A 14,780-nucleotide genomic window follows, 5' to 3' on the forward strand; every position below is an offset into this window, starting at 1 on the left:
ACCTTTTTTTGCAAGCGAACCAATGCAGTAAACACAAGATCATTGCCTCGCAAAGCTGCTTTGATCATGCACTCAATTGCTTTGTAAAATGCAGACTGAGATTTCATAAATAATTTTACAGGCTGTAGGGCCTGGTAACCAACCTGCTTTGTTTAATTAACTAATTACAAACAAAATTGTGTTTGAGCATGATTTTTTCATTTTAGAAGTGCATTTTGGGGTATAAGTGAAATGGCTTTTAAGCATTTTATCTAAATGGAAAAAAACCCCAACCAAACAAACAAAAAACCACCTGTAAACTGCAATGAATATGTCACTACAGCTGCTTTGCTGTACCTTTACAAGGTAACTTGAATAACCTGAACATAAACTGATGCAAGCTGATACATGAGTCAGCTTTTGACGGTGAATGAGACAGGAAAAAAATCCCAGTCTAAGCTGCTATCAAATCAGCAGCTTATTAGTTTAAAGCAGTGAAGAACTTGCTTGTAAACTGGAACTTTTCTAGTGCCTTTAATTGAACTAATGTGTAGAGGACTCGTGGAGGGCTCATCCTATGGGAAGTAAAGCTTCACTGAAAGGTAGGTTAGGGCTCCTGGTTCTGGAGATAGCTGAGAAGCAGGTGACATAGGTAAGATGGCTTAGACAAACTTTCATCCCTTACGATACAGGTGTGGTTAATTGATCTGAGTAAAAGGGAGGTGGCTTAAACAATCTCTGCCTTGCTGCTGCTCCATCTCCACTGTGTGCAGATCTTGTCCTGTCCACCACCTGTGTCTTTGAAGGCATGAAAAGAGCATCTCTTGGTTGGATGTAGTTGAGCCAGTACTGTAACACTGCACTGACAGATCTTTGTTCTGAGAAAGGTGTCAGTCCTTTCTTCTCCTTCCCTTCTCAGGGGAGGATGAACAGAAGATAATGATAACCCGTTGGCAGCTTCAGTATTAGCCTGGGCAGGGGCTCACGGGAGTGTGCTCAGAAGATCCCTTCTTTAGAATGACACATCCCAAAACAGCGCTATATGGAGTTTTTCTTCAAGTTATTAGTTTCGTCCAGAAAAGGCAGCCTTGCTAAGATTGGGTAAAATCCTTAGTACAGCCTCGGAAGGTGAGAAGATTATCGTATGTATCAGAGCAGCTTTCATCCTGTTCATATAGTACTTACCTCCAGATAAACAATACCAGAAACAGAGGTGAGAATTCATTTCTTCCCCAGCTCACTCTTACGGGGGAATCACGAGCTGTAAAGACCCTTTGCAACTTCACTGTGAACATTTTCAAGCCGTGATGCTTTCTTTTTAAAGGCATAGGAAACATTGTAAGAAGGACTCCAGTTAGTGCCGCATTCAGGTCACATAAATCACAAACTCCGAAAACATTGAAGCTGGAGTTTCTGCAGCAACTGCGCTTCCATTGCATCGAGCATTCGGGCTGCTTCTAGTTTATTCTTTGTAGCTTACAATGTTGTAAACATTTACCGTATTATTTCTGAATTGCCAGATAGCTGGGGATGTACTCGTTCACAAAACATATTTAGGAAGATCTACTAAGAGCGGAATTTAATTAGGTGGCAGAAGTTTTTGCTGTTTCTGTGTCTGGTTGTGAGTCTGATTTGTTTCCCACCTGAACCTGCTTCTTTGTAAACACAGGTGAGAATAATAAAAAAAGTAAATTCTACCTTGAAGATCAACAAAGAAAATGTATGCTTTGTTTCAGTTCTCCTATCCTTCAAGAATAATTACATATTGGTCTTTTACACAATGAGTTGCACCAGGTGTCCTATTCCTAATGTATTTATTTCATTTGCAGTTTCATCGACAGCCTAGAAAGGCCCATTTCTTCTTATCGAAAGGAATTCTATTCTCCACAAATAAAGTGGGTCAGCTCCTGTAGTCTTTCTGCATATATTTTGAAATCATTTCCTGCGCAGCTACTGTGATATTTTTCCCTTGTGCCTCCTCCATCTCTTCTCGGTATATTCTTATCTAAGCGTCTTTTAGTATTCAAGAAGTCTGCATTCAGCAAGTGCTGTTTTCAGCTCCTATTGCTTCTGCATTAATCTTTTTTAAAGAGTGTATTGTTCTCCACATGCCAAGAAATTAAGGGTCCATCCTCCGTCTGTATCTGTCCGACTTGTCTTTTCCTCTGGAGCTTAACTTTCCTCTTGTGTATTTTTGTACAATTTGAAAGATAAACTGTGGAGGGCATCTGGGATTTTTAAAAGTGCTACTAGTGCTTCTGCCCTTTCTAATCCATCGTATTTTCATTTTATACATATATTTGCTTAATAATATTTCCATCGCATGGGTAAAGTAGAACTACCTCATTTTCAGTCATGTTCACTTGCCCCTCATTTGCTTTGGTATCCAGTTCTAAATTGATTATTAATATTGTAATCACAAAAGATTATAATGGGCCTTTCCAGCTGATGCCGCTTTCCTTTGCAGCAATGGAACTTCTTAAGTTTCGTGTTCTTTTGAAAATATGCTTTAGATTTGGTTTAGATTTTTTTAATTATTCTTTTATTTTATTTATTATTATTGTAATGGCTTCAGACACAAACTTAGAAACAGGCACAGACAGGAGATGTGAGTGTTGCTGCTTTCTAGTATTTCTGCATTTGGTAAAAGAGCCCCTGCTGAATGCTGCTCCTCCTGCAGTGCTTTAAAAGCAAACTCATTTTTTAGTTACATGAGCTATCAGCTTCTTCACCCAACATGTAAGAAAAAATCCATTGTTCTTTACTGGCCTCTGACAAATAACAAAAATAGTGATGCTACTAAATGCTGAAAGAAAACAGCATTTAAATCAGGGATTTCCAGACTTACGTTGTACACATCTGTCAGATCTCACCTTTGTGGTTTTATCGTCGTGGAACTGTTTCTGTTAAAGGATTAGGAAAGCTTCATCCCCAGGAAACGGCAAGTCCATGGAGGAAAGAGGGTCCTGTTTTGAGCATGTCACCTTCTACTGCTGGTTTGGTTTATTTTTTTTCAAAATATGCCTAGATTTTTATCCATACCACCTTCTTGGTGATAGACTCTAGGATCCCACTAATACATAGTAATTAACATTTAAATGCTGAAATCTTTATTCTTATCAGAGTATATTTTTTTAATTAATTTTCCTGTAAGGCAGAAGTGTATTAAAAATATGACTTCTTTTTCTGTTGTCTGCTATTTAGATATCAATTACTATCATTCTGACTTGAACAGTTTTGTGAAGCAATGATGCCAAGCAGTAAAAAACAGGAAAACCACGTACCATTGTGGGTACTTAATGTGGTCCTATTTGATGTATTCTCTTCTGTGTAAAATACATCTGCTTTAATCAGAGATAGAGTGACTAACGTTTGCACATTTTGTCAACAGAGTATAATATACTTTACAGCAAGTTCTCCCAAAATCCTTGACTGGATAAAAGATGAATCCATACAAAAGATACTGCAGCCTTATGCAAAGTGGCATTATATTGAACGTGACCTTGCAATGTTTAACATTAACATAGATGAAGATTATGTTCCGTGTCTCCAAGGAATAACAAGAGCTAGTTTCTGCAGTGTTTATCTGGACTGGATTCAGTTCTGTGCTAGAAAAAGGGTGGAGGTAAGCTTGCTTTTGTTTGTTTGTTTGTTTGTTTGTTTGTTTGTTTGTTTGTTTGTTGGGGTTTTTTCAGTAGTAGTCGTTTTAATTCTTGGGATAGGAGTTAAATGATTCATGGTTACTCTTTTACTTGCTCAGGATTAATACAGTAAAATTTATTTCATTTAAGCTGTCAGATTTAACATAAGAGGAAAATACGTGTTTTGTGGAATGGAAAAAAAACATGTTTTGGACACTACTCTTGTGCAAAACTAGAGTTTTAAGGAACGCTAGTCTTTAAATACAGAACCAATTCCTTATTGTCCACACTTCCAACACCATTAATTTCATCAGCTCTAGAAAGCATGGATAAAAACATTCCTGTTCCTTCAGTGTTGCCAGTGTTTGGGTACATTTGCCAAACATTTGTGAGGTTTGTGTATCCTTCCTACAAATTTGCCTATATCTGGGTACAGTCTTCAAATGGTAGGGAAGTGCGTAACAAAGTCACTGCTAGTATAGGTCACCTCTGAGAGCTCATAATTTGAATGTGAACCATGCCACAAAATCGTGTGAAATTACCTTGCAGCTCTAGAAGGTCAAGGGCAGGTTTACAACTACGCGATTACGTGCTTTGAGGCAACAAGATTACTCATGGTCAGCAGTCATTTGTCAGAAATGCAGTACTTACTGTTACTGTATTTCCACGGAATACTCAAAATAGCCCAGAGGGAGAATACAGTTTCAAACCAGCATATTCCCTTGATTTCATTTTTTAATTATTGCTGATAATGGCAAAAAATGAGAAGTGTCTCTTTCCTGGCCACCATGCACTTGCATTTGTGCATTTTTCATTCAGGATCACTGAGTGTACATCCCATTTGCTACCACTGAACATGGCTGGCGTAACATCACTGCATCTTAGTGTTTCTTCTCCACTTCTGTTCTTTCTCATGTCTCTGACCCTGAATGCCACCCTACCAGTTATCATTACATTGATACAGTTTTCACTGAATTATCCTGCGAGCCTTCCCCGCCACCTCCTCCTACTGGGAATATTTCATCTCTTTTCTTTCCCATCTCAGCTCTTCCCATGTCTCAGCTCCCAAGTTCTGACCTAAAGAATTGCGTGGTGCGGGGAAAGCCGCTGTCAAATGATGCTTTTTCACTTCTTACATGGCTGAGGCTTTCAAACAGAGTAAGATTCAGGGATGCCCAACAGACTTGGAACTTAACAGTTAAGGCTTAAAAGGGCAAACGCACACCTGCACTAGTGTTCACAGACACATACATTTCTATTTTTTATGTCTTTTTCTTTTACCTCTTTTTTTGTAAATCACAGACTATATAGAGGTAAAGTTCATGTAGGAGATAAGATGTAAAAAAAACTTCACTGTATACATCATCCTGAAAATCGATGTATTTTATAGAAGTAGCTACATTCTCAGTTGTAATTGGCTCCACTTTCAAAGTCAAAGAAAGCTCTAAGAAATCGCTGCATGGACTGAAACATTAGTCTGTATCCTCCTGAAGATTCACATTAATGAGGGGTTGTTTCAGGTTTTTTCCTCCAGCTTGATAGCGAAGTTTTTATTGCAAAAATTTCAGTAAAGAAACTCTCCTGAGCTAGTAAAAGAAATGTTTTGGCTGCTTGTTAAAATGTGTGGTCAATGTCATCAATGGTATACAATTCAGATATTTATTGTTATTCACTAGAGGTGTGTGTTCTTCCAAACTTTTCCACATAGATTGTTCTTCTGGAATCCGTGGCTGAGGTTTCGTAGGCACTGTGTCCCATGAAAAGGGGTTTGTCTGCCTCCAGTTGCAGTGTCTCTCAGCAATAAGTAATCTGCTCTGTTTTAGAATGTCAGATCTGGGAAAAAAAACCAACCACCACAAAACACTCAACCGAAAAAAAAACAAACAAGCCACCACAAACAAAGCTCCCCTCCCTTGGGATCTTGCTGCCCGAGATTAAAATGTTCTGTTTCTAGTCAGTGGGCAAAATAAGCTTGCATTTTGAGAAAGCCTCTCATGTCTATGATCTTCCTTCTTGTTCTGTTTAATTGCAAAGAATGTTTTTGCTTGTAGGTCCAGCTACATGCAATTTTATGAATGTTAACCATTTATAGCATTACAGTGCTTTTACAGATGGTATTTGCATGTAGAATAACATGTGCTCTTAAAACTTTGTAGCACCTGGACAGCGATGAGGATTCTCCTCTAGTGACGCTTTCCTTTGCTTTGTGCATACTGGGTCGAAGAGCTTTGGGAACTGCAGCTCACAATATGGCCATCAGGTAATTTTTAGGAATCCTTTTTCCTCATCTTAAAAGCAAAGACCTGCCTGTCTTTTAATGTGGAATCTTAACGGAAGATTAGATCAAGGTGAAGTCTCTTTCCTCCATAAAGTAATTTGTTTTCTGCCATTCCTGGACATCTTTTACTTTGGTAGTTGGCTAAATAACTAATACCAGTCTGTATTTCGTGGGGCAAAGCAGAAGTTTGCGTTGAAAGAATGGGTACCTGTGGTTATTGCCCGTGTTCCCTCATACCCTGCCTGGCTACTGGAATGTTGAAGAAACTGCTAAGTCATCCAACATCTAGTTAGCTAAATAATAATAAATCGATAAGGATTCTGTATTTCTCAGGGCTGTATTGCTGTTCATTGTGCCGCTACATTCTGGAGCATGAGGAAGGGAGAACGTCACATCTCTTGAGACCAAGGCTCTGTCTGTTTTCGCTCTACCTTACTCATTCTTTCAGAATACTTCTTCCTAGAAAGCCTGGTTAATTAAAATGGGGTTGGTTAAGATTGTTCATGAATATGCTCTTCATCCTACATTTTCATTAGTGAATCTTCCATTTTCACTGGGAGTTCTGAGTTTTTTGGGTTTTAGAAGTTACCATTTACACCGTTCTATAAATAGGGCATTTTATTAATGTAATATTTTTTATTGTAATAAAGTATAACTACTCGCCTACATTTTAGATTTTTATTAGAAGTATCTTAACTCCCTGTGTTCCACAGGAGTTTAGTAAAAGTAGGGAAGTTGAGTCAATACAGTTTCTAAGTGACCTTGCTGCAGTGGCACAGAACTGGGAGGAAAGCTAGCGAGCCCTCCATCAGCGCGCTCCTTAGAGAGGATTTGTCTTGCTAACAAGCAAACAAAGACAGCGCATGTGATTTTGAATGCATTTTGTGTTACAAAATAGAACAGTATCTTTTAAATATTCATTCTAGCTTTGTTCTCGGTTGAGGCTCTTGTAACATTTGAGTTATGTCTTTTTCTTTCAGCCGTGCAAAATGTTTGTGGCCCACATGGCTTATTTCTTGGTGTGTTGCTTCTTTCTGCTTTTTAAAGTGGCTTTTGTCATCTCATTTCTACCAGTCTTTGCACATTCCCTTCCTGTAGTACTTTTCTGTTGGGTTGAGTTCCCTCTCCATTTCTATGCACTCAAACAGGTGTGATGTTTAGTAAGTAATTGATATTTCTAAAATTACCCCATTTTTTGGATGATCCAAATTTTAGAGTTTGGGGACGTGATAGAAAAGTTGATATGCATTTATGATTTTTTTTTTTTTTTGGAGAAAAGATTAAAGTGATTTTTGATCTAGGCCTGCAACAGATATGTCACAGCAGTACTAGAAATGCATCTAAAAATACCACAAAAGCTTCCTAAACATGCCATCACGTTGCATGTACTTTCCACCGGATCTTAAAATCCTCATTACAGTGTTTTGGCACTAGTACAGATACAATAACAATGTCACTTATTTGTATTGGCTTACATGGTTAGTAGCTAATGTAAAGAGATAGTATTACCAGAGACTTTCTAAAGCTTAACATGGAAAGTATGAAGGTCAAGGATAATTATTTGCAAAGTCTTCACCAAAGATTTTAAGAATAATTGCAAGAGTCAGCTATACCATGTCTTTTTAAAATCTGGAATATTACCAGTGACGCAGATTAGTTCCTTTCTTCTGGTGACTGGACATTCCATACTTAAAAATATGTTTTTGGGGGAGAAAAGATCTGCAGAAAGGCAAAAAATGCAGTAGTCCTATGCAGTGCACAGCTCCATCCCTGTTTTCCTGAATCTGTTCTATATAATCCTGTATCTTTAAGTCAGTCCTGGTTTTCTTTTTATTAAGCAAGTACTCCAGGGCAGTATTGAATCATTGTATTTTTAAAATATATTTTGTGGCATAAAAGGGATTAAGTGGAAGCTTCTGTCACTATCTTTTTCAGTGTTACTTCACAAAAGCTTTCCCTATAAAAGTTTCACCATGGAAAAACTGTGTCACTTACCTACCTGGTTAAATTATCTTTAATACATTTGAAGTGTCAGAAAGATTTTGGGGAAAAAAAGGAATCTGAGCAGCACAATTCAAGTTATAAATTGCTGCAGCTACAAAACATGGCTTTGGCTTGGTGAATACATTTATTCTTGCCTTAGAGAATTTATATATTTATTTTAATTGACAAAAACAATTCAGTAGAAATTAACTAAAGAGCAAGGTGGGTACGCTACCCTGTGACATCGAGACCTTTATCAAAAATCCCCCAAATACATTCACTTCAGCACAGAGGGCAGTTCTTACCGTACTTAGGGTGTTTACTGCATCACACAGATCTTCACAACTTATTTAAACATAAAGAAGGAGTCAGGCAGCAAGACGCCGACAGGAATACAATCCCACGGCATGCCAGGGGGAAGGAGACTTTGTCCAACACATGCAACGCCGCTGAGGCCAGAAGGAGACGTTCCCAAGGATTAACGATGGGCACTAAAGGCAGGTCTCCCTCCCCTCTCCCTGTGTTTGATGGAGATACAGCAGCTTTTACGGAGGGTGGTTTAGAGCATTATTGCTGGTCCTCGCTTTCAGGCTGGTGCAGGTCGGTCAGGTGGGGGAGAAGGAGCTAAGGTCCTTAGAAGCTGGAGGAATCATCCCTTACGTGATGCTTCACAGTCCTTTTCCTTGAAAAGATGTCATGGTATTTTGGGGACCTTTTGGAACCACCTGCTGCTGCTGGAGAGTGTTTTAGTTTTCTGCAGAGGCAGCGTCAGAACAGGCAACCCCACAGCCAGCTGTGTGCATAAGGGCGATGCACGGCACATACGGCTGTTGGGAGCTGGCTCACTCTAAGAGGTCAGGGCTCCTAACGTGCTCACACACTTGAATGCTGGACTACGAAAGTTTAGGTTATTTAGGTTACTCTGGTAGGCACTGAGAAATTACCTTGAACTTCATCTCAGGACTTTCTGTTAGTTCTAGCTGTGGAGCATCTTGTGTACAACATCGCTAGAGGTTTTGTGGTAAGTTTGAGATGTAATGGCCAGATAGGCATTGTAGTCTCCTCCTCCTCCTCTTCCCCCTCACACTTATTTCTTATGAAGTGTTTCAGAGACATCCAACGTGAGCAAACTAGCCAGGAGTCTGTGCTCTGCAGTCCGTGTTTTGTTCTCAGGGGTAACTGCACAGGCAATAGGGAACTTTCCTGGATTAAGTTTAGTCCTTGCTGTGTCTTGAGAGGAGGCAGCCATCCGACTGCTGCACAGAAATAGTAACGCAAAGTTAATGTTACACTGAGCCGTGCACTACAGAATTGAGATTCAAGTTTACATTGTGTATGTAAACTACCAATTTGCACTCATTTACACATGATTTTGTCTAATCTATTAATCAGTAAATGTCACTGTAAACCAAGATTTTAAATGCTCTTATATAATGTATGTAAATAATTATTCAGTGTACCTGTTCATGTAAATGTCAGTAGAAACCCAGCATTAACACTAGATTACACAATAAATGCATTCATTAAGAAGGCAGAACATTGCTATGCAAATCACTTGCTCTTTTAAACTGTCATTAGGAGGCATCCTGCACAAAATGCAATTTGAAGAATGACATGACATTACCATTCATTTATTCAAATAGGAGTGATATGTTTAGGTGTGTATTTGTAAAAAAAATACTTAATAATCCTATTCAGCCACTAGACTTACTAGTAAATAAGTGTTTAGTATAAGTTTTGCGTTTGGAAAAATATAAAAATCTCTTAATAAAGCATCTCTTATCAGGTACTTCCAATGCTACCAAGCCTGGATGTTCAGGTCCCCTGCGCTCCCTCTGGGCGTTATTACTGGGTGTGGACAGAGGGTCACTCCCAAGGAATGCCTCTGCCTGGAGGAACTGCTGCTCATGCTGAAGCCCAGGGAAGCAGCTGGTCCCACCTGCCCCTTCCCTCCAGGGCACCACATTGCATTGCCCAGCGTCGGAGGGGAAAGAGCTGGAGGGCACAGGACACGGCGCTGCTGGTGATGCTGCACTGCTAGTGGGAGCTCAGGCAGACCGGGCAGCTTTATGTTTGCCAGAGCCAAGCAGGGCAGAAGCAGGGGAGAAATGTTTGACTCTTAGCTCATAACCACTGCGGTCTAAAATATCAAATTCACAAGGGCAACCACTGAAAAGATTTCATGCAGGTGAGCTATGACATTCAGGTCATTACCAGCTCACAGGCACGTATGTTTCTTTATTCCTTAAATAAATCTGGAGTTAATATTGGGAAAGGTCTGTGAACTGCGGACAGGGGATGGGTTTTGGTGTGCAAAATTCGCCAGCTCATTAGTCTCCATCCGTGCTGTTTTCAGGCTTGCATCAAATGCTTTTCGTTTCAGCTGTTGGAGCAACGTTAAGGAGTGCAGGATGAGGGAGTATTTGCTTTGGCTGTGTTACCCTCCCTCTGGTATTTGTGGTGCTACTTAATCCTCTCCTTTCTGCACATTCAAGGGGCCGACGGTTCCCACACACCTACTAGTCTTGTTCTAAAATAGCTCGCAGTTGTGACAGCAGCTTTTCGGGATCTTAGCCCAGAGGGTTAGAAACATTGCCAGAAATAGTAGTTACATCTCTTCCTGGTTAATGTCATTTCTTTGGCATGTGAATTTACCTTAACTACTTTTTTAAATATATTGAATGAGCCTGTAACTACAGCAGATTACTAACTGAGGTATGTTAAAACTGGGCCAAGAAAGCAGCAACAACCTTGAGTGAGGCCCGAGATCAAAGCCGTTGGCTTTACAGCTTCCTTATAATCTCATTAGAGTCTTCAGGAGAGAGCATTAACAATGGGAAGAATAACAACAGCTGTATCTTCGGTGGATTAAGGGCTGCATGTTACAGTACTGGCTTGAGATAGTGTCACATTATAGGCAGAATGTCTGTCCCCAAAAGCCTCATAACAATTGGCAGGAGAATAAAAGATGTCCACGGTGTTGTGAATACAGCGATCTCCTCCAGACCTCTCTGTTGGAAAACGCGATCTATAAAATAATTGACTCTCAGCCTCTCCCAACTACTGCCACCGTTGCTTTACTCCTTGTAGCAGTCATACCTGTTCTTAAAAATGCTGGTTAGAGAACTTATTACGCAGGGGGATGAGAAGTGGAGGACTCTTCCCTAAGTAAGCGCAGCGAGAGCTGTAGGTGCTTCCCCCTGTTCCCTCTGCGGATGCTCAGCTGTGGCGTGCAGAGCTGTCCTCGTCCTGGCCTTGCTTCCAGCAGACATTGCTGTTTGCAGCAGCCTGTTTTGCATGTGCTGATGTCTATAAGACACTTGGATGTGAACGCAAACTCTTTGTCTGCTCTGGTATTCAGATTTGGCTCCGAGAGCCTCTAATGATGTAGAAAACAGCTTGCTCTCCTGCCTACTTCTCCTTTCATCCCAGCCAACTTTGCAGAGCAAACACAGGGGGTGTTACGTGGGGAAAAACTATACTACACATCATCATTAGGTGCAGAATTCAGGGCAGATTTTTCAGTTTCATCCTGGGAAGAATATTTAGATACCAAAGTGGGAATTTTTCAGGCAACGATTCAGCTGGATTTTTTCTATTGGGTGGGCGAGTTGAAAGGACCCTTCCTGATTTCTAGCCTTTTCAAAGGAATTGATAGTCACATATTTCACCACACTGGCTTGCACCCACCTTTCTTTTTCCCCTAGCTGGTTTATTCTAGGGCTTTCCTAGCTATTAAGCAGGATTGGGATATATTATCATTTTCCAAATTGTGGAGACGATTGATTGAATGTCAGTGGGGATCAGGACCCGCTTCTTGAAGACACATAATAACTCCCATTGAAATCAGTGCCTGCGTGTTTTGAAGATTGGAGTGTAAGTGCCTGTCTCACACAGGCATGTATTAATAGGTAGCTTAGTACTAATAGGTGCAAATCGGTTATGAATTCACAAATGCGTCCCTGTACTCTTCATTCCCAGCAGCGACAGTGGCCCCGTCTTCCTGACTGGCCTTGGTCCCACTGATTAGTTGATTTGTATTAACACGGTGCTTTCGCAGAGAAAATCTGTATCCAGCTGTTTTTCTGGTAACAACATATATATCTTTCCCTTTTAATTTCTAAAACATGCTACCCACTAAGGGCAAAACTAAGAATGCGTTTGAAATGAAGATAGACTGGGCAGTCTCCCGATTTCTCTTCTCCCTCTTTTGGAGAAGAGAAAAAAAAATTAAAACTTTTCCCGCCCCCCCCCCCCCCCCAAATAATTAAGAAAGCTCAATTACGTGCAAAGATTGTGTGTTCTCTAGAGAAAGCCTGGGCGGTAATGAAGACCGCTGACATCTTAATGCAGCTTCTCCTCAGAGCCTTTACCATCTGAAAAATCAACTGTTCTGAGTAGGATCTTGGCAGGTAGATGAAACCATGTCCTGTAGGTTTGCAGGAGCTGCCCGTTTTCCTTAATTTTGAGGTGGCTTTTTCAGAGCAGCGTTAGGATGGCAGTCCTGTAATGGATAGGATATATAACAGATATACATCCTTGATGGCAGTCCTGTAATGGATAGGATATATAACAGATATACATCCTTGATGGCAGTCCTGTAATGGATAGGATATATAACAGATATACATCCTTAATGTATAAGGCTACAAGCATTATAGAGGTGGCTGTGGTGCTGTGGGAAGCTCGTGGTTCAGGGTGCAGGATGGAGCTGAGGGCTGGGTGTTTCCCTTCACAAACCCTCCGTTTTTTCTAATTTCTAACTACTACTTGATTTTGTACCTGTTACCTCTTGCTTAAGTCTCGGGTCCAGGCAAACTGCCATCCAAGGTCAGGCAGAAGTGGTTGTATGGAGTTTCTTGTATTAGACAGAAGACACCCAGATCACGTTTGGTTTAGGGCTCATGGTTTCAGTGTGCGACGCCTGTCTTGTGATTCATGTTCTCACCTGCCTTGCTGAACAGTTCCTGAAACATAACTTGGTTTTTTTTCCAGTCCATCTGTTTTAATGTTCATGTCTGGGTTTGAGTTCCATGGCAAAAGTCTCAGATTTGCTGAAAATATTTGTTACAGCTGTTTTTTGTTTCGGTTTGGGTGGGGGTTTTTTGGTGTCAGTTTTTGTTGGGGTTTTTTTGTGGGTTTTTTGTTTGGTTGGTTGTTGGTTTTTTTTTTAATTTTTACCTTACAAGGAGAACTGCTAACAGGCCCAACAATAAACTTTCAAACGAGGGGGCAGTTGCTGCCACCTGCGCAGGGATTGCAGAGCAGCTGGCACTCTTTGACCTGGTCTCTGTGGCACAGCTGCAGAGAAGCAGCGCCCTGAGGCGTGCCCTGACCCAGCCACCCATCCTTAGGACATCCTCCATTCCAGCTGCCACACTCATTTTGCAGCCAGTCATTTCCAGCGCAAGCAGAAGGAAAGCAACCTACCCCGAGGAATGTTTTTCCGTTAGAAATAGGCGACGTGCCCCCTGTTTTCTACCCACGGGAGGAGCTCACCCTGTGCCGGCGGGCCACCAGTCACTGCGGCTCAGCACGTGGTCGGCGGCTGGCAGGGGTCTGGCTTGGTGAGATGGGGATGATTTCTGCGAGTGACTGCTGCCTTCCTCTTACAGCTTGGACTCTTTCCTTTATGGGCTCCATGCATTGTTTAAAGGAGACTTTCGGATAGCAGCAAAAGATGAGTGGGTCTTCGCAGACATGGATCTATTGCATAAGGTCGTTGCCCCGGCAATCCGAATGTCTCTGAAACTACACCAGGTAGGGTCATTTTTTAATTTTTAACTTTTTTATTATATCTGTTTTCTTAGGGAAACACAGGAAACCTTAGAGACTGTCCAAAGGGAAAAAGAAAGGGGAATGGGAGTATTTGTTGCCTTATTGTGAGAAATTTCCTTAACCAAAATGGAAAAACTTGGCATTTATTTATTATGCATTCACTTGATCTTCTTTTCTGTGCCCCCTTCCTGCCCATTTGAAAGCATTCATATTGCAGAACGTGACCCCGCATTTTTCATCAAAACAAAACTGACAGTCATGGCATGCTTTACTTGTGTGGACACTATAAAGATGTTTTTTAGATCGAAAAGAAATACATTGATTAGACTGATCTCATTGCTAATTTATTAATCCTTTCGTGAATGGCAATTACATATGTAATGGTTCCATATGTTAAAAGACACAGCTGAGAGGAGAGGGGTTTGAAGGGTTAGTGTCACAGCTGTTTGTTTGATGATGTCAGGCTGTTTCTGACCCCATTGTTTCCAGTTGTAAAAATCTGGCACACCTCCACTGAAGTTGCTCCAGTTTCTTCAGGTCAACCCTTGTATAGCTTGGAGTTGATTTTGTTCTTGCTCTGGCACGTTATGATTTAGTATAATACGCTTTTGTTATGCGTGCTATTTATAATAGCTCTGAATGTAACTGAAGTGGAACTGCTGTGTATTAATATCTGAGAATCTGACACAATAACTTAATGAATGTTATCACTGGCCATGTTGCTCTGTGACAGCTAAAGCAGTAACACAATATTGTGATATCTGCTGATGGATTCCCAGTCTGTGCTTTTGTTGGTGTTTTTTTGTGAATAAAAATAAAGTTTTCCACAAGAACTGTGGAACGCCTCACGTGATTCCGATCTCCCGTGGCTAACCCGAAAGCTCTGCCTCCTGTGGCTTCCCACTTTACAAAAAGAAAGTGGGTAAGCTGGCATTCTCTAGGTGCCTTTGTCCAGTGGAAACATGAGATCAGAACAGGTTACAGTAAGACAAAAACGTTACCTTTCTGTGTGACTGTTAAATTAAATCTTCTACTTCCACAAAGACACACTGTATCAAACAGCAAGTCACCTGGGGGGCGGGCAAGCTGGCAACTGTTTGAAAACCAGGATTTTGTTTACT

At 40.8% G+C, this 14,780-nt stretch overlaps 1 protein-coding gene across 1 annotated transcript in view; it reads left to right on the forward strand.

Annotated features, from left to right (window-relative positions):
• Positions 1 to 14,780, forward strand: part of PCNX2 (pecanex 2) — a 159,806-nt gene that overhangs the window by 134,254 nt on the left and 10,772 nt on the right. Inside the window, exons 27-29 of the mRNA XM_040597716.1 lie at positions 3,371 to 3,604; positions 5,777 to 5,880; positions 13,497 to 13,641. Of these exons, the coding sequence (XP_040453650.1) occupies positions 3,371 to 3,604; positions 5,777 to 5,880; positions 13,497 to 13,641 (483 nt within the window). The remainder of the gene's footprint in view (positions 1 to 3,370; positions 3,605 to 5,776; positions 5,881 to 13,496; positions 13,642 to 14,780) is intronic.

This window comes from Falco naumanni, chromosome 6, assembly GCF_017639655.2.
Source record: "Falco naumanni isolate bFalNau1 chromosome 6, bFalNau1.pat, whole genome shotgun sequence".
NCBI classification, from domain to species: Eukaryota; Metazoa; Chordata; class Aves; order Falconiformes; family Falconidae; genus Falco; species Falco naumanni.